Here is a 19,233-nt window from a genome sequence, read left to right as displayed (position 1 = left end):
CGCATGCGGATGCGATTCCCCATGTGTTTTTGCCGCGAATTTGCATGCAAATTCGCATAGGTGAGGGTATATGCAATTTTAACCATGTCACTGCCTGTGTGAATTTACATTGGTACCTATGCGAATTCGCGGCAAAAACGCATGGGGAAAACACATGCGATTTCCCTATTAAATACATTGCATGCGATTCGCATGCATTCCACTCGCAGGCGAATTCTGCGTCTCTTTTGTGCGTTTTTTCACCGTTGAGAAAACGCACCTCAACAACGCTACAGTTGAAACAGGCCCATCCACTTGCATTACATGTGCGAATCCGCATGCGTTGGACGTATGCGGATTCGCGATAGTGGAAACGAGCCCTAATAGTTTAAAGGTGGCCACACACACCATAAATTTTTTTTAAATATCTGTTCAATTTAAGAATTGCTATCAATTTTTCTGACTGACTGTAACATTTCAAAAATATGAACAATGTACCACACAGGTGTGTTCAATTTTTCCCCCAATTATGATAAAAACGATTGGAAAGTCTCTGAAAAAATTGCTAGGGTGTGTATATTGATAACTGACAATCTAAGGGCTGGTTCAGACGGGCGTTTTTGTGGCGTTTAACGCAGCGTTTCAGACGCAGCGTTTTTTGGGATCTACTGCCATCCCATGCAAGTGAATGGGAGCGTTTAGAGCTGGCTTTTGCAGGCTTTCATGAAAGCCTGGCAGTAGATCCCAGCGTTGCGTCTAGTCTCAAAAGCAACATGCTGCTTTCAGAGGCAGTAAACGCCAGGAAACAATAGCAGAGACCAGAACTGCTAGCCTTGAACGCTTTTCAAAAGCCTTCAAAAGCTAGCTTTTAAACGCTGGCGTTTGAACGCAATGCCAAGCAAAAGCTCAGCAGACGCCCGTGTGAACCAGCCCTAACACACACCATACAATCTTTAGAAAGATTGAAGAAAAATATCTGGCATTCCGGATCGATAAAAATCAAATAAAACGGGAAATCCAATCGGATTTTTCAGTCGAATGAAAAAAAGCTTTCGATTTTTGCGGGAGATACGATCGTTTTTATCGAATTGCCGTAAAATCTGATCATTTTATTGTATTGTGTGTGGCCACCTTAAGTGTGATCTCTTGTGTATGGTGGGTGTTGTTTTTAATGGCCACTTGCAGCAGTTTGAGTATTGTCTGTGTAATGAAGAGTGATGGGATATGTGTTGAGTAAAGCCAGACATGAGAAGCGTGACTCCTCTGACCCGGAGGTTTCACATGCGAAGCAGCACTCAGGCGCTGAATATCTGATCTCTTCTTGTACAAGGTGAAATGGCTTTATGTATTTAGCCTGCTTAATGCAGCACTTCTGGCACATAGTCAGATTGCAGTCCCACAGGCCTGTGCTTTGTAGAGAGCCCTCTATAGCCCTGTACTGTACTGAGCTGCTTGCAGGCCTGGCTCCTTTGTCCCTTACAAATGTAGATATTTCTCGGTATGGGTAAGCTGCACCCCCCCAAGGCTTCCTAGAAATTCACTTTGTTCCCTGTCTGCCCATTGTCACTCCAGGCAGGCCAGGATTTGAGGGGGATCTGTATGTGTGTGTGTGTGTGTGTGTGTGTGTGTGGGGGGGGGGGGGCTTCATCTTATTGTCACAAGCCTGGCAATGGAAAGTAACCCCTTGCTGGGATTTTGTAGTTCTCTCACAAAAGGTTTCTCTTCAATGTGCCCCATGAGACTAATGACTCTCTCCAGCCTGGGTGATGATGAAGCCACCTTTGTTATGGAAATGAATGGAAATCTGTCCTTTGTCTCTGTGTATGGTAAAAGCAGATAACCGCTGCAGCCATAGCCTATGCTGGAGGCTCTTTATAACCCGACACAGATGCTGCAGCAGGCCGGGCTCTGTTGTGTGAGGAGCCTGTCCTAGCCTGGTCCTGATATGGCACTTTAATGTTGTCCCACCTTCTTGTCCTCTATTTGCCGTCATACAGCAATGTTTACGCAGCTTTTCTATAAAGGCCCATACCCACTGAATGATTTTGTGCGACAAACTATTTTTACACGATATTGTGTAACATCAATTAAAGCAGAACGGTAAATACTTTTTCAACACACTGTTTCACTTACCTGGTGCTTCCGCAAGCCCCCAGCAGCCACCCTGTCCCACGCCGGTACTCCACGAGCCTCTGTTGTGCCAGCTACTTTCGGTTTCGCCGCCAGGCTCTGGCCACGCGTATCCTTTCTTCACGTTTCCCGCTATTGCAGAGGGGAACGCGAAGAAAAGATACGCTTGGCAGGGCTGCTCTGGCCTCAACTTACAAGTCGAGGTACGGAACGGAGCAGCAGCGGAAGAATGGAGGATCGTGTGGGACCAGACGGCTGCTGAAAGTGAAACCGTGTCTTTAAAAAGTATCTACAGTTCTGCTCATTGCAGCATGTTGACTGACGCCCAACACCCACAGTGATTGTTCGATTTTGAACGACCGGGTCTGGTCAAGCTGTTGAGGATTGTTCTGATCTTCCTTGACTTGCACACATTCGCTGCAATCGTGTAAATCGTTGCCACCACAAATGATGCTTGTAGGTGCGGCCAGATGGATCAGGAAACGATCGTTCGGCAGCGGTGATCCCTGATCCATCTGGCCGCATCTGCCGGTGGACATTCAGTTTTAATCCTTGTTACTGAAGAGGTATAATGCCTGGTACACCCCATGCAATTTCCTGTCACATGGGTCGAATCGATGGTTTTGACAGGTCGCCTCTAATTCCCAATTGTTTTTCTGATCGATTTTCCGATCACAAAACCGTTCAGAAAAATAATCAGAAATTAGATCTGACCTGTCAGGAACATGGCTGTGGAGTCGGAGCAATTTTGGGTACCTGGAGTTGGAGTCTGTGGTTTCATAAACTGAGTCGGATGATTTTTGATCCAAATCCACATCCCTGGTAGGAAATAATAGATTTGACACGTCTACCTGACAGGAAATTGCATGCTGTGTACCAGGCATAAGACAGCTGGATGTGGTTCTGTTATTGTGTATTTATATAGCGCTGACCTCTTCCACAGCACTTTACATACAGTAATGTATACAGTCTCGTCACTGGCTGTCCTACCCAATTATCTAAAAGCACCTACAGATCACAATGGCTCCTGGCTAGGCAGGTGAATGGATTGCATCACTGGTGCTTCAGAAAATACTGTTAAAAAAAATACAGGTCAGCTCAATTTTTTTAGGGCTTGTCCATGCAAGCCAGTGTTCATTTGATCCAGTAATAACTATTTGGGTTGTCCGTTGATCAGAGATTTTTTTTCTGCTGACTGATGAGAAACCAGGGCTGTGGAGTTGGAGTCGGGGCAATTTTGGGCACCCGGAATCGGAGTTGGAGTCGGAGTCGCATGATTTTTGTACAAAATCCACAGCCCTGTTAAGTATTAGACTAAGGAGTCGGAGTCTGAGCAATTTTGGGTACCCGGAGTCGTGGTTTCAGAAACTGAGGAGTCTTGAGTTGGAGTCGGAAGATTTTTGTACCGACTTCACAGCCCTGTGAGAAACCATGACCATTTTATCAGTTTTTGATAAGCAATTATGTTATAAGTTGTGACTTCTTATGTAGGATTTTTATATAGTGTATTTGCTCATGTCACTAACTATCCCTCAAGGAGCTCACACTACCCTAGGCAGTCACTGTTGTGTATTCCTATTGTAGTCTGCGCCCAATTATTATTTGAGGGGGGAAGGGTGTTGCCGCCTTTGCAGTTATATGAGCTGGTTCTGCCAAGTAGGTGTGAAAGGCTTTTCACTATAAATCGTTGGAGTAGCCATTGTGCATTTATACACGTTGATCTAGCATTCCCTTTCAATTGGTTACCCAACAGGAAATCAATTGGAATGATAAGGTCACTTAGAGATCTGCCCATCTGTACAGAAAAAAGAAAAAGGCGTTGTGTTAGCAGTATGCGTTAGCATATTTTTGTGAAATTATGTGCAAAGAATTCTTACCTGGTTGGTCATTACTCTTACCTGTGTTAAGGTCAGATGCTGCTTGCCTGAGAGATCTGTGGCCTGTAGTCCAAACTCCTCTTATTTTTCCATCACTCACTTGAGGTAGTCAGGGACAACCTAGAATGAGGAACCAGCTAGTCTTTCACTGTGACAGTAGAGCTGATCAACTGACTTTTCCCACTTCTTCCCTGTGCTGCTGAGATTGATTTTGTGACCAGCACTGCAGAATTCTTATTCCTCCCTGCAGTGTGCTATAAAGCTTTATTCTTCCCACACCCTCCTCAGTGTTTGTATAAAGAAGGGAGAATTAAGGTGGCCATACACTAGTCGATTTGCCATCAGATTCGACCAACAGACAGACCCCTATCTGATCGAATCTGATCAGAGAGGGATCGTATGGCCACCTTTACTGCAAACAGATTGTGAACCGATTTCAGCCTGAAACCGTTCACAATCTGTTGTGGTGGTGCTGCTGCTGCCCCCGCCCGCATACATTACCTGCTCCGCCGGCGCGACTCCAGTTCCCCGGTCACCACTGCTCTGTCTGCGCTCTGGTCTCCAGGTCCGGCATGCCTCACTTCTTCTAGCCCGGCTGGAAGTTTAAACAGTAGAGGGCGCTCTACTGTTTAAACTTCCTGCCGGGCTAGAAGTGAGGCATGCCGGACCTGGAGACCAGAGCGCAGACAGAGCAGCGGTGACCGGGAGACTGGAGTTGCGCCGGCGGAGCAGGTAATGTATGCGGGCACTATTGCGTCGGTCGTCGGGCACCCGAACGCCGCTAGCGATGCGCTCTTTACCCGCGGGCGATCGACGGTTATTTTCCGCACGGCGCGATCGACGGGATCGGACGAAATGGATCGAAATTTGGCGTGTAGCGTGAACGATTGGCAGCAGATTCGATCCCAGTGATCGAATCTGCTGTCGAAACGGGCGCAAATCGGGCCAGTGTATGGTCAGCTTAAAAGAGCAGTGAGATATGGACTCCCATTGCAGGCAGGGTGATGAGGTACAGCTGTGCTGTGAGGAACTCTTAGGTAAGTCACATGGTCAGCCCAGCAGGCACTGAGAACACTGGGAGTAGAGGTGAAAGCATTACCTTGGCAAGCAGTTGTCTGGTTAGTACTTTTCAGAAATGACACGCCAGGTGGGCTACTCTACAAATATGAGGTTTACATTTGGCTAACAATATCTCTGAAACTGGGCTAGAGCCTTCTGCAAGGTGCTGTACAGATGTCAGGTGATTAAACTGGTTTTTTTTTTTTTTTTGTCCCCTTTTTTTCCACAGAAAATGTGTGCGTGTTTAAGTGTACTGTCAATTCGGAGACTGAGTGCAGCCGCGTGGGCAAGCAGTCCTTCATCGTCACCCTGGGGTGTAACAGTGTCCTTGTCCAGTTCGCCACACCAGCAGGTAGGTTCTTCCTCTGGCTGGGGAGTGCATGCTTGTCTGAGGTTTTACAGCTCAATAAAACTGGTCATGTTTGGAGTGAAGCCATTAAAAACGTTCTGAGCACCAGAAATGTATATTTATTTAAAGGTTTGTAATGATGGGTGCCATGGGGGAAGGGGGGTTGTGGGGAGCATCACCAATTACCTATGGGGGTTCTGCTTCACTGGCCCCTTGTCTGTATGGGATGCACCGCCTTCTTCACCTGACTGGCAGCATCTGCTACATTAAAGAGAAACCATGACCAAGATTTGAACTTCATCCCAGTCAGTAGCTGATACCCCCTTTCCCATGAGGAATCTTTTCCTTTTCTCAAACAGATCATCAGGGGGCTCTGTATGGCTGATTGTGGTGATACCCTTCCCACAGTGTGATGTCAGGACCATGGTCCTTGCAGTTTCCTGTCTGTGAACCTCCTTGCATTGTGGGAAATAGCGGTTTACAGATGTTTCCAACTGCCAAAAAAAAACCAAGCAGCAGCTACTTCCACTGACATCACCTGCCAACAGTAAAAGTCGCCATGTGATAAATGTCAGAATGTAAATCAGGGAGAGGACAATCATTTATACATAATTATTGTAAAAATGAAGAACCTTTTTTTTTTTTTTTTTTTTTTTTTTTTTTATTACATTATGTTCACTGAAATTCCTCTTTAAGTTCCTGTCAGGGTCTCTTGCATGCACTGCATTGCATGTTGGGAGATGTCTGTATATGCGAGTACAGCTCGAACGTATCCAGGGACTACATCTCCCAGCATGCATTGTGCACAATGCTGCTGTTCGGGTGGAGAAGATGGCACATCATGTATAGGCTGGGAGCCCGAGGAGCAGCACCCTGTAGCTTAGTATTAGTGAGGCTCACCCCAACCCCCAACAACACACTTCATTATGAACAAAAACCTCTTGTGCTCAGGACGCTTTAAAGGACAACTGAAGTGAGAAGAATATGGAGGCTGCCATATTTAATTTTAAACCATACCAGTTGCCTGGCAGCCCTGCTGATCTATGTGACTGCAGTAGTGTCTGAATGACACCAGAAACAAGCATACAGCTAATCTTGTCAGATCTGACAATGTCAAACACCTGATCTGCTGCATGCTTGTTCAGGGTCTATAGCTGAAAGTATTAGGTGCCCATACATCTAGCGATTTTTGCAGCACAATCGACCATTCGATTCGATAATTTTATCGAATCAAAGGAATCTAGAGAATTGAGTTTTCCAGAATTCCCAATCAATGAAAAGTGGCTATCATGTCGAATCGACCAGCTTACTCGATGGAGCAGGGTGCAAGGTGTCGATCGCTCAGGAATCCGCTACTATTCACATATTCGATCGAGTTTTGCATTCAGAGCATGGAGACACATTGGTCAGATCGATTAGTGAAGGTGAATTGCATAGGAATCGCTTGTAGTGTGTGTGGGTCACTAGTCCATTGACTTTCAATCAACTGTACTGAAGATGATGCCCCACTAAAGTTGACCACTTTGTTGATTGAATCAAAATCGCTAGATGTATAGCTACCTTTGGAGACAGGATCAGCAAGACTGCCAGGCGATTGGTATTGCTTAAAAGGCAATAAATATGGCAGCCTCCAGATCCCTCTGACTTCAGTTGTCCTTTAAACTTCATGTATTTGTTTTTAAAGAGAACCCGAGGTGTGTTTAAAGAATGTTATCTGCATACAGAGGCTGGATCTGTCTATACAGCCCAGCCTCTGTTGCTATCCCAAACCCCCCTAAGGTCCCCTGCACTCTGCAATCCCTCATAAATCACAGTCGTGCTGTGAGGCTGTGTTTACATCTGTAGTGTCAGTCTCGGCTGCTCCCCCACCTCCTGCATAGCTCCGGTCCCTGCCCCCGTCCCTTCCCTCCAGTCAGCGGGAAGGGATGCAGGCGTGGACCGGATTTCTGCAGGAGGCGGGGAGAGAAGCAGACTGACACTATAGAGATAAACACAGCCAGCTCTGACAAGCTGTGTGTCAGCAGCATGGCTGTGATTTATGAGGGATTGCAGAGTGCAGGGGGACCTTAGGGGGGTTTGGGATAGCAACAGAGGCTGGGCTGTATAGGCAGATCCAGCCTCTGTATGCAGATAACATTCTTCAGACCCACCTCGAGTTCTCTTTAAATTTGCATTAAAGTGGACCTGAACTCTTGCACAGGACAGAAGGAAAACAGAGAGAAGTGCACCCTACATGTATTTAGATAGTTTAGCCTGTATAATTCCCCCTCATTTGTGTCTAATCACAGGTTGTAATTTGATCTCTCCCCTGTCTCACATGACTGCCTATGGCTGATGAGCAGATAAGCCCATTTGAAAGCACAGGCTGTAAACAATATGTCTGCCTCCATGAATCAGAAAGTAGAAACTCTGCTGATTTATTTTAGGATTTGTATCACCTGTAACAAAGAAATGTTTTTGTTTAAAGGTTATTATGCTGTTGTGTATCTTTTAGAGCAGAGAGGAGGTCTCAGTTCAGGTCCACTTTAAAGTATAATTTTAGTCATCTTTAAAATGGGGTGCAGTCATGTCTTTCATTATGCAAGGCCATTTTAGCTTTCTCATAAGGCAGCCATGTACTGCTCATTATTCTACAGGATGCCTCCAGGAACACCAACTAAAGGGAGCAGGAGTCCATCTGCTTACTGAGTGTGATAAAGACTGGAATGTGGTTATGAACCAAAGGTTGTGAGCTTTGCTGAGTAACAGATGTGTGAATTGTTCTTTATGCTTGAATGTGCTGTGCTATAGGAGTACAGAAAGTCCATTCCCTGTTAAGATAGTACTATAAGCTTGTTATAAAATGGCTAATATGTATGTGCCACCTAGTGGTTAAACAGGCCAGTTTTTCCACCTTTGCCTACAGAGATTTTTTTTTTTTTTTTTTCAAACTCAGCACACAGACCCAAATTCATGAGTAATCAGTTAAATGTGGCACCTTTGCCTACAGAGATTGTGATGTCATCTGTGAAATATGAGCCTGTTCTTTCTCTTTCAGATTTCTGTTCCTTTTACAACATAATCAAAAACTGCCGGAGTTCATCTTCAGACAAAAGTGTTTTCAGTGAGCGGACAGAGGAATCCTCAGCTGTGCAGTACTTCCAGGTATTCCACTAGTTCATCACTGGAATTAGTCTGCAATAACATCCAATAAAAACTTATCTCCCTGCTCTTTATAGTCCATACAGCTATCCTACTTGCTTTTGACCCAAATTGTCATCTGTGTAAAAATCCAAGTTCCCCAGCTTACAACACAGAAGGGCTGGAAACTGACATGGATTTATTTGATCACATTTATTCAGCCTCGCACACACTGGTCGGAGGTTAGCCAAGGCAGACTTTAAGGCTATCTCAGTTGAGAATGCCCTCCCCTACCCCCCCCCCCCCCCCCCCCCCCCCCAAAATCTCCTTTTAAGATAAACCACAGTGATGGCCAGGCACATTGTTTCCCTCTCCTTAACCCGTCTACTGGAAGTCGCTTTATCATGTGCCATGCCTGCATTTCTGTGCCACAGTGCATGCTGCTTAGCCATAGCCAAGCAATGTGTCTGTACAAGCTTGTGCATAGAACGTCCTCACCTGATATCGGGGCCTAATTCCTATGCATAATGTTTATTGCTCAGTGGTGCAAGAAGTCATTGCTAGACTGGATTTCATACTTGGTGTTTTGCTGAGCGTACCTTTAGAACCTGGTACACATCCAGTTTTACCACCTCCATATAGTATGAGGGCTAACCGTTTTTGAATACTATGAACACATTGTGAAGAAAAGCTCTCCTACTACATGGAAGTGGTAAAATTGGCCAAAGCGGGATGTGTGTACCAGGCTTAGACTCTGTAACAAAATGTTCAGCCTTATTTCTTCTATCCTATAAGTTCCTATACCTGTTCTAATGTGGTCTGTCTTACTGCAGCCTTTCCTAGCTTCACAGTGGCTGTACTATCTCTGTTATATAATCTTCTTTCCTCTGATGGCTTTGTTGGGCTCAGGCTGGAAAGTGCTGCTCTGCTTGTGATAGGATAGAAGCTATACACACCCTCTCCATGTCCCCTGCAGGCTCTGTGTGAGTCAGACTGAGCTCCTCTCAGCCTATCACACTCTGGTTCGCAGCCATGTCTTTTGTTTGTAAACACTGCCTAAAACTGGCAATTACAAGCCAATGAATAGAATGGTAAGCTTTTTATTGTAAGAATTTGAGTACAGATTCTCTTTAAAGTCAACCTACCATGACCAAAGCAATAGGATATACACTTACCTGTGGCTTCTTCCAGCCCCCTGTACTCGGTCAGCTCGATTGGTGTCCATCTGGTACCCTCTGTTCTCTTATTGTCAGCCCCAGTAGTCACTACTGAGCTTGTGTGGACATGGGCGTACCAGTTCTCCGACTGGTCCAGGTGGGAACTTTTACCGGAGGGGTCTGGATGGACACTGAGGGAGCTGATGGACTACAGGGGGCTGAAAGAAGCAAAAGGTAAGTGTATTTTCTTTTGGTTTTGTTGTCAGGTTCACTTTAAAGCGGACCAGAACTAAGAACTCCTCTCTGCTCTGAGATACACAACAGCATAATAACATTTAATCAAAAAAACATTTTTGTTACAGCTGATGCAAATCTTAAAATAAGTCTGCAGTATTTCTACTTCCTGCTTTCATGGAAGCAGACATATTGTTTATAGCCTGTGCTTTCAAATGAGCTTATCTGCCATCTCTGCTATAGGCAGTCATGTGACACATGGGAGATTAAATTACAACTTGTGTTTAGACACAAATGAGGGGGAATTTCTCTTTTTTACTCCTGTCCTGTGCAAGAGTTCAGGTCCCCTTTAAAGGGGCACTATGGCAAAAAATTGTAAAATGTAAAATTTATGTGCAAACATAAACAAACAAGAAGTACGTTTCCACGGAGTAAAATGAGCCATAAATTACTTTTCTCACATGTTGCTGTCACTTACAGTAGGTAGTAGAAATCTGACAGGTTTGGACTAGTCCATCTCTTCATAGGGGATTCTCAGCAAGGCTTTTATTCTTTATAAAGATATTCCCTAAAAAGGATTTAATAAACAATGATGCTGGCCAGCTTCACTGCTCCCTACACAGTTTTTTGTCAGTTGGACAGAGCAACTGCCATTCACTAAGTGCTTTCGAAAATAAATCCCTGAGAATTCCCCATGAAGAGATGGACTAGTCCAAAACCTGTCGCTTCTGTCAGATTTCTACTACCTGCTGTAAGTGGCAGCAACATAGAAGGAAAGTAATTTATTGCTCATTTTATTCTGGAAAAATTGTACTTATTTGTGTTTGCACATATTTTAAATGTTACAATTTTTCGCTATACTGCCCTTTTAATGTTTGAGGAGTGAAGGCTAGCTTGTATGGTCTGATCCTATGGAAGAGCTACTGTAGCACAAATTCCCGGAAATGTGAATGCTAGCTGGTAAAGGAATGGCGTTGGAACACACAAATCGCAGCTTTCTGCGCAAAGAAGCTGCTCTCATTCATCTGTTACATCATGGGGATGGGCATGAGCGCTGCACGACAGCACGGTGGTGTAGCGGTTAGCGATCTGGCCTTGCGGCTCTGAGTCCCCGGTTCGTATCCCAGCCAGAGCACTATCTGCAAGTAGTTTGTATGTTGTTTGTGTGGGTTTCCTCTGAGTACTCTGGTTTCCTCCCACATCAGATAAGTTGTAGTCTAGGTCCAATTTTTAGGGGGAAGCCAATACATACACTACACGATACATGCATAGACATATGACTATGGTAAGGATTAGACTGTGAGCCCCTCTGAGGGACAGTTAGTGACAAGACCATATACTCTGTGCAGCGCTGTGGAAGAGGTTGGCTCTATAAATACTAAAAATAACGCTTTTAGCTATGGGTTGTGCTGTAAAAAGAAATCTGATCCATTGAGAGCCCATCTATTAACTCACAGATCTTCAAGCAATGTCCCAATACTGCACAACTGCGGGCTCGTGTGCGCCGCCTGAACTGCTGTGATCACTTCCTGCTTTAGCAAATGATCATAGCCAGCAAATCGGTGCCTTACTTATCTGTCACATGAGCAGACAAGTCACGTGCTCTTCGCTGAGTTCTGCTAGACGTGAGCAGCGATATCGATCACGTGTTCTTGTTTTTGCCTGCAGTTTTATGGCTACCTGTCACAGCAGCAGAACATGATGCAGGATTATGTGCGGACTGGCACCTACCAGAGGGCTATCCTGCAGAATCACACGGACTTCAAGGACAAGGTAACCCGTCTGGCTCCCTGGCCTGTGTATTTCTCATAGGGTCACGGGGATCCACCACTAACTCTGGTCTGTTTTGTGTCCATTAGGTTGTGTTAGACGTTGGCTGCGGCTCAGGGATCCTGTCCTTCTTTGCTGTCCAGGCTGGCGCTCGCAAAGTGTATGCCGTGGAAGCGAGCACCATGGCTCAGCACGCAGAGGTAAGTGCACATCACATGACGCACGGGTCAATGCAATAAAACTGCCTTCATTTCCTTCCAAAGGGCACATGTTATGCAAGATCCATAAATAGTCAATAGAGTCTGCCTAGCCACTAGTGCAGCTTGAAAGGAAGATGGGCAAGCCAGCTGCCTCTGTTTGTTATGCATGTGATAGGCAAATAAGGATCCGTGTGCCAAGGAAAGCTTCATATGTCTGCACTGGAGTTTACAACATACAGATGGTGCCTGATGAGCTCACTGCTTATAGCGCGCTTCATTCTGCACAGCTGATAAGGTTTCATGACTGCCTGTACTTGTAGCCTGATCTGCCTACTAGTTCCGTCACGTCCTTTTATATGCCCAATAAAATTCACACAGTGTTTTGTTATACCCTCTTCATTACTGTGCTATGTGGAGCTGTGCAGTACTACTACCTGCCTGGTCAGGTTACCTTTTGTAAAGGGTTTTTACCTCAGTTTCTACTTTTTTATTTTTAATTTTTTGCTGTACCAGATTTTTTTTTTTTTTTGCGTAGCCAGGAAATCTGCAGCGCCACGTAAAAATATATTTCATTATCTTTTTTTTTAATTTTTTTTTTTACAAGTGTTCGAGTATAGCTTTGTAACCCTGGAAACATTCCCCAAGAATTTCCGTGACCCCCAAGTATGGTTGATGTGGATGTCCCCTCCTACTCTCTAATTACCATGTATCTGTATCTGGAGTTGGGGGACGGAAAACAAACCTGCTGTGACTCCTAATACATGTAAACTGCGAGAGAAAATGACGAGGGGCTGAGCGGATCAGGTAGCTTCCCAAACCGCCGCTTCCCGACACTCCTATGGGCCACAATGGCCCACTTTCACTTTCGTGACCTCTGGGTCACACGGCTGGAATGAGTGATTAACTCCTTCACAGCATGCAGGGAGGTGGGGGAGCAGCAGGGGGAGGAGAGCTGCCCAATGGCAGTTCTGGAAGCCCTGCAGGAACGCCTGCTATAGCCTCTGATTCTCCTTAATTAAGAAGATTGTTGTGTGCAAATTAGAGAAGTCAGTCGGTGGAATTGTAAACTAAGGAGTTGGAGGATTTTTGCACAGACTCCACAGCCTGATGCTGTCTGTCACGTCTGACTTCCATCCTGTTTCTGAACAAATTGTGCCGGATGGGACTTAGCGATCCATCACCACAGCAAACCTGGCCCGGAACGGGCATCTCAGAACATGTCTTAAGAGACCCTGTGCTTAACATAGGATGTCGACTAGTCCATCCGTGGATTGATTTCAGCTCTCATGGGAACCTAGACTAAAGGCCAGTGCACACCAAAAAACACTAGCGTAATCGCAAATGCTCAGCACTTTTTTGAAGTGATTTTTCTAGGCGATTCTAGGGTTGTGCCTAGCGATTTTCTAATCATGCCTTGCAATGTTAGGAGTGTTTTTGTGTAGCATTAGAGCTGTAACTGAACAGATTCTGTAACAAAAACGCTTGGAAAATTGCTCTGATCTAGCGCTTTTCAGAGCGATTTTCCACTTTCCTATACTTAACATTGAGGCAGAAATGCCGCAGAAATGCTGCAGGACCGGCATTTGCGTTTGGGAGAAAATCACATCGCTCTGGTGTGATCCATCCCATTCAAATACATTAGCCAAGCGCTTTTCAAAGCGCTCAGAAAAGCTCTTGGTGTGCACCAGCCCTAACTTGCAAAGGAGCATATAGTGAGTTTCCTGATATTCAGAGAGCCTGTCGGTGCTGACATATATACTGAATGACTACATTCCACTTTCTGCGCTCTTCAGGCTGCTTGGTGTGTCTGCCAATACTATGGTATCTGGTTCTCCGCCTGTGCTGTCTGCATCTGTTGTCATCTTGAGGATCTATTAGCAGCATGTTTTTGTTGCTTTTACTACACATAGCTGAATGTTCTGTTGCTGATCACTTATGCTCTTTTCTAGCTTCTGGTGAAGAGTAATAATCTCACGGACCGCATTATTGTGATTCCGGGGAAGGTGGAGGAAGTGGCCTTGCCTGAACAGGTGGATATAATCATCTCTGAGCCTATGGGCTACATGCTGTTCAACGAGAGGATGCTGGAGAGCTACCTGCATGCAAAGAAGTTTCTGAAACCCAACGGTAAGGCACAAGAGTCTCTCTGATGCACATGCAGCTGGTTTCGGCACACAGCACTCACCGCCAGGCGCCGAAACCACTCGCCCCATAGCAGTAAGCTTATGCTGAGTGGGACGTCTCAGAGTAATTTTAGGGCTCCGGCGATCGGTAGACTCCGAGTAATGATGACTTGTAATGACTTATTTACCGACGCCAGTGAGTTTAGCGGCAGCAGGGAGAGCAGACATTCGGCTCTCCCGGTGCCCAACTCGCTGGTGTAAGAACACGCATGCCTCTGATACACACGCAACAGTGGCCATCTCTTTAGCATTGACGGGCTACTGAAATGTATGCCCTGGCAGGGATCAGAGGCAGTAAACTGGGCGAAGATTTCCACTAGCACTGTCTGGATCTGGTCCAAGTGGACCTGAATTCTTGCACAGGTCACAGGGAAAACTGAGTGAAATGCACAGTGTGGTTTAGAGAAAACAGCCCTTTTAATTCCCCCTCATCTTTAAGTTATCACAAGTTGTAGTTTGATCTCTTAGCTGTCAGCACAGAAAATATGTAATGCTACGTACACACATGCGACAACGATCGTTCGTTAAGAACGACGAACGAACTTTTAATTGATGAAAGAACGACCTAAGTAAAGGTAGTTTGTGTGTGTGTGTGTGTGTAACGATCTGATCGTTAGAACGAACGTTACATCACAGAAAGCAACTATTGCGCCTGCGCATAAAAATGAGAAGTTCCATGGAGAAATAGTGAAATGCGCATGTCAAGCCTAGTACGAACGATCGTTTCCAACGATGTACTACTTTTGCAAACGATCGTCGTTGGTTAAAATCCGCCGAGACAGAACTTCTTTTGTAGCGATTTGGCTCGTTCGTCGTTTGCCTTAATAGTCGGTGGTTCGTTTTTTGTAACGATCGTCGTTGGTAAAGATCGGGGAACGATCGTTACAAACGACTATAGTCGCATGTGTGTACGCACCTTTAGACCCAGCTAATATGTAAACACCAGGATTTTAACTTTTTCTCTGCTTCCATGAAAGCAGTAAGCAAGTTACTTGCTTAAAAAAGACATCTGTCCAAGTCCATTCAGATTGCCATAACTACTTCCTGAGGTAAGATGTTCCAGATTTGAATCACTGTCACTGTGAAGGACCCCTTTCTAAATTGATAGTAAAAACTTTTTTCCTCCATATGCAAATCATGTCCCCTTGTCTGTCGTACAACCCTGGGGACAAAACATCTGCCAAGATTTAGTATTGCCCTCTGATGCGTATATATACATGTTAATTGGGTCACCTCTGTTGCCTTTTTTCCAAGCTCAATAAGCCCAGTTTGTCCAACCTTTCTTGGTAAGTGAGATCTTCCATCCCTCTGATTAATTTAGTTGCCCATCTTTGTACCCATTCTGGAAGGTCAATGTCCTTTCCATAGTGTGGTGCCCAAAGCTGTATCTCATACTCCAGATGTGGCCTCACAAGTGATTTATACTGAGGGAGTAGTATACTAGAATTTTTATGTGCTTTAGCTACCGCTGCTTGGCATTGTCTAAGATTACCTAACTTAACCACCTGGGCGTTACGGACAAGCTCAGCTCGTCCAGTAACGCCTCAGTGGATTGCTCGGGCCCTGGTGGGCTATTTTGGATTATTTGTTTTTTAAAAACGTGCAGCTAGCACTTTGCTAGCTGCGTGTCTTACCTGATCGCCGCTGATGCGCCGCTACCCGCCGCTACCCGCCGCGAAAGTGGCACCCCCCCTTGCGCAGCCTGGCCAATCGCCCGCCAGGCTGCGCTATGGGGTGGATCAGGACTCCCTGTGACGTCATGATGTCGATGACGTCGCTCCGTTCGTCGACGGGTGAAGCCCTAAAGGAAATCCCCGTTCTGAATGGGATTTCTGGATGGGTTCTCATGCCAGCGGAGGGAGGGAGCAGGGAGGGGGGAATCGTGTAGCTAGCACTAGGCTAGCTACATGATAATAAAAAAAAAAAATTGGGGGAAAAAAAACCCTCCTACGGCCGCGGGAATCAAAACGCCAGGCAGGTTAACCAGTATTCCTGTGTCCTTCTTTTCCAAGTCTGATGTTCCCCCAGCTGTATGTCATTTATTTTATATGATGATCTACCATTTGTATGTTCAAGGTGCATGACCTTACATTTATCAACATTAAATTTCATCTGCTACGTCTGCCTGTACAGCCATGTTGTCAAAGTCCTGTTGTAATATGCCGCTATCAGTCTTAGTGTTAAAGAGAACCCGAGGTGGGATTTACTTATGCTAGTGGGGCACAGAGGCTGGTTGTGCACACTAAGACCAGCCTCCGTTGCCCCATGGTGTGCCTCCAGGACCCCCCTGCGCGCCGCTATACCCCAGCAGTGCTGGCGACACGCAGCGTGTCGCAAGCACAGTGTTTACCTAGGCGCTGTCTGTCAGCGCCACTCCTCCGCATCGGCGCTACCCGCCCGTGTCCCTTCCCTCCTGCTGATTGGAGGGAAGTGACGCGGGCGGGTAGCGCCGATGCGGGGGAGCGGCGCTGACTGACAGCGCATAGGTAAACATTGTGCTGGCGACGCGCTGCGTGTCGCCAGCACTGCGGGGGGTATAGCGGCGCGCAGGGGGGTCCTGGAGGCACACCATGGGGCAACGGAGGCTGGTCTTAGTGTGCACAACCAGCCTCTGTGCCCCACTAGCATAGGTAAATCCCACCTCGGGTTCTCTTTAATCCTGCGTAATTTTGTATCATCTGCTAAAATGGCTAAGTAGACACTCTGCAGATTTATTGCAGTATTTGTATCAGCTGTAACAAATGTTTTTCTTTTAAAGGGACACTGTAGGGGGGTCGGGGGAAAATGAGTTGAACTTACCTGGAGCTTCTAATGGTCCCCCGCAGACATCCTGTGCCCGCACAGCCACTCCCCAATGCTCCGGCTCCGCCTCCGGTTCACTTCTAGAATTTCAGACTTTAAAGTCTGAAAACCACTGCGCCAGCGTTGCCGTGTCCTCGCTCCTGGTGACATCAGCGGGATTGAGGACATGGTAATGCAGGCGCAGTGGTTTTCAGACTTTAAAGTCTGAAATTCCATAAGTGAACCGGAGGCGGGGCCGGAGCATCGGTGAGTGGCTGCGCGGGCACAGGACGTCTGCGGGGACCGTTAGAAGCCCCGGGTAAGTTCAACTCATTTTTCCCCGACCCCTACAGTATCCCTTTAAGGTTTTTATGCTGTTGCGTATCTTTTTTAGTGCAGAGAGAAAGTTCTGAGTTCAGGTCCTCTTTAAATGACAAGCTGCCCTTACAAGGCAGACGTCTGCTCCCCCTTGTCTGCACCCACAGGCTTCAGGCACCCTTTAGTCTGAAAAGTCAAGACTGACTTTTACATCGCTTGCCACTGCTCTGCCCTTTGTAGTAGAAAATAAACTTTTCATTGAAATGAATAAAGGTTGCTTGGTTTCTCTTCAGCAGTAACACATAGTGGCCAGAGAGAGTCTGCATTTTATTTAGTATTTATAAAGAGCCAACATCTTCCGCAGCGCTGTACAAAGTATATTGTCTTATCACTTAACTGTCCCTCAGAGGCGCTCACAATCTAATCCCTGCCATAGTCATGTCTGTCTTTATCGTCTAGTGTATTGTAGTCCATGGGCAATTTAAAGGGAAGCCAATTAAATCATCTGAATTTCTTGGGATGTGTGAGGAAACTGGAGTGCCCAGAGGGAACCCATGCAGACATCGGGAGAACATACAAACAGCATACAGATAGAGCTCTGGCTGGGATTTGAACTGGGGACCCAGCGCTGAAGGGCACTCCGCCACCGTGCTGCATCACTGATTCAGGTTTGTCTTTTTTTTTCTTATATCCTCTCTAGGTAATATGTTTCCCACAATTGGAGATGTTCACCTAGCACCCTTCACAGATGAGCAGCTTTACATGGAACAGTTTACAAAAGCCAACTTCTGGTGAGTTTATCTAAATTGATCCCAGAATGCTGCGCCTGCCCATCTCCCGCTTTCACTAATGCCGCCTCCTTCCTCCTGCGCAGGTACCAGCCAGAGTGCTGCGCTTGCTTCTCTCCTTTCACTAATGTCTCATGTGCAGGTACCAGCTAGAGTGCTGCACCTGCCCCCCCCCCCCCCTTCCCCTTCTGCTTTCACTAATGCCTCCTCCCTTCTGTGCAGGTCAGAGTGCTGAGCCTGCCCCCTCCTGCTCTCACTAATGCCACCTCCTTCCTCCTGGGCAGGTACCAGCCTGAGTGCTGCGCCTGCCCCCCTCCTGTTTTCACTCACACCTCCTCCTTCCTCCTGTGCAGGTACCAGCCAGAGTTCTGCGCCTGCCCCCCTTCTTTCACTAATACCACCTCCCTTTTGTGCAAGTCAGTGCTGAGCCTTGCCCCCCCCCCCCCCTTTCTGCTTTCACTAATACTGCCTCCTTCCTCCTGCGCAGTTACCAGCCAGAGTGCTGCGCTTGCCCCCCTTTTTCACTAATGCCTCCTCCCTTCTGTGCAGGTCAGAGTGCTGAGCCTGCCCCCTCCTGCTTTCACTTATGCCTCCTCCGTCCTTCTGTGCAGGTATCAGCCAGAGTGCTGAGCCTGCCCCTCCTTTCACTAATGGCTCCTCCTTCCTCCTGTGCAGGTACCAGCCTTCTTTCCATGGCGTTGATCTCTCAGCACTGCGTGGAGCAGCTGTGGATGAATATTTTAAACAGCCAGTTGTGGTATGTAATACTGTGGATTTTACAATCGCTTTTGGGTCTCTTCTACCGCCTCTTATTATCACCATCCTCAATCTTTACATCTTAAATTTTATCTTTTTCAGGATACCTTTGATCTCAGAATATTGATGGCCAAATCTGTGAAATATACCGTGAATTTCTTGGATGCCAAAGAGACAGATTTGCACAGGTAACACATACGTACAGGATAACAAGCAATTGCATTTGAAAGGTTTTCAAAATGTTTTATTACTCCAGATGTAATTTGTATTTAAAATGGAACTGAACGGTAAAAGATAAGCCACAGCATGATGACCTTTATGGACCAAAAAAGTCTTCATTCCAATTTATGGAACTCTAAATAAAACCTGAAGTTTGGAACTTTAGGGAGCACTGAAAGGAACACTTTGCAAGGATCTCTGAAGGGGTTAAGCCTTAGTGTTTACTGTATGGGGAGAGAGCCACAGCTATGCTTCTGCAGTCTATGGGATCTGGGTAAAATTAACACAAACACAGCAGTGGATTTCTTCAGCA

General features: G+C 46.2%; 1 protein-coding gene across 5 annotated transcripts in view; it reads left to right on the top strand.

Annotated features, from left to right (window-relative positions):
* Positions 1-19,233, top strand: part of CARM1 (coactivator associated arginine methyltransferase 1) — an 81,128-nt gene that overhangs the window by 20,601 nt on the left and 41,294 nt on the right. For all 5 annotated transcript variants that reach the window (XM_068274327.1, XM_068274330.1, XM_068274329.1 and 2 more), the window contains exons 2-9: positions 5,275-5,397; positions 8,432-8,538; positions 11,574-11,678; positions 11,765-11,875; positions 13,825-14,002; positions 17,858-17,948; positions 18,621-18,702; positions 18,804-18,889. In XM_068274327.1, the coding sequence (XP_068130428.1) occupies positions 5,275-5,397; positions 8,432-8,538; positions 11,574-11,678; positions 11,765-11,875; positions 13,825-14,002; positions 17,858-17,948; positions 18,621-18,702; positions 18,804-18,889 (883 nt within the window). The remainder of the gene's footprint in view (positions 1-5,274; positions 5,398-8,431; positions 8,539-11,573; positions 11,679-11,764; positions 11,876-13,824; positions 14,003-17,857; positions 17,949-18,620; positions 18,703-18,803; positions 18,890-19,233) is intronic.

This window comes from Hyperolius riggenbachi, chromosome 3 (assembly GCF_040937935.1).
Source record: "Hyperolius riggenbachi isolate aHypRig1 chromosome 3, aHypRig1.pri, whole genome shotgun sequence".
NCBI lineage: Eukaryota > Metazoa > Chordata > Amphibia > Anura > Hyperoliidae > Hyperolius > Hyperolius riggenbachi.
Note: the sequence above shows the minus strand (reverse complement) of the source record. Positions and strands in the feature narration are given on the sequence as shown.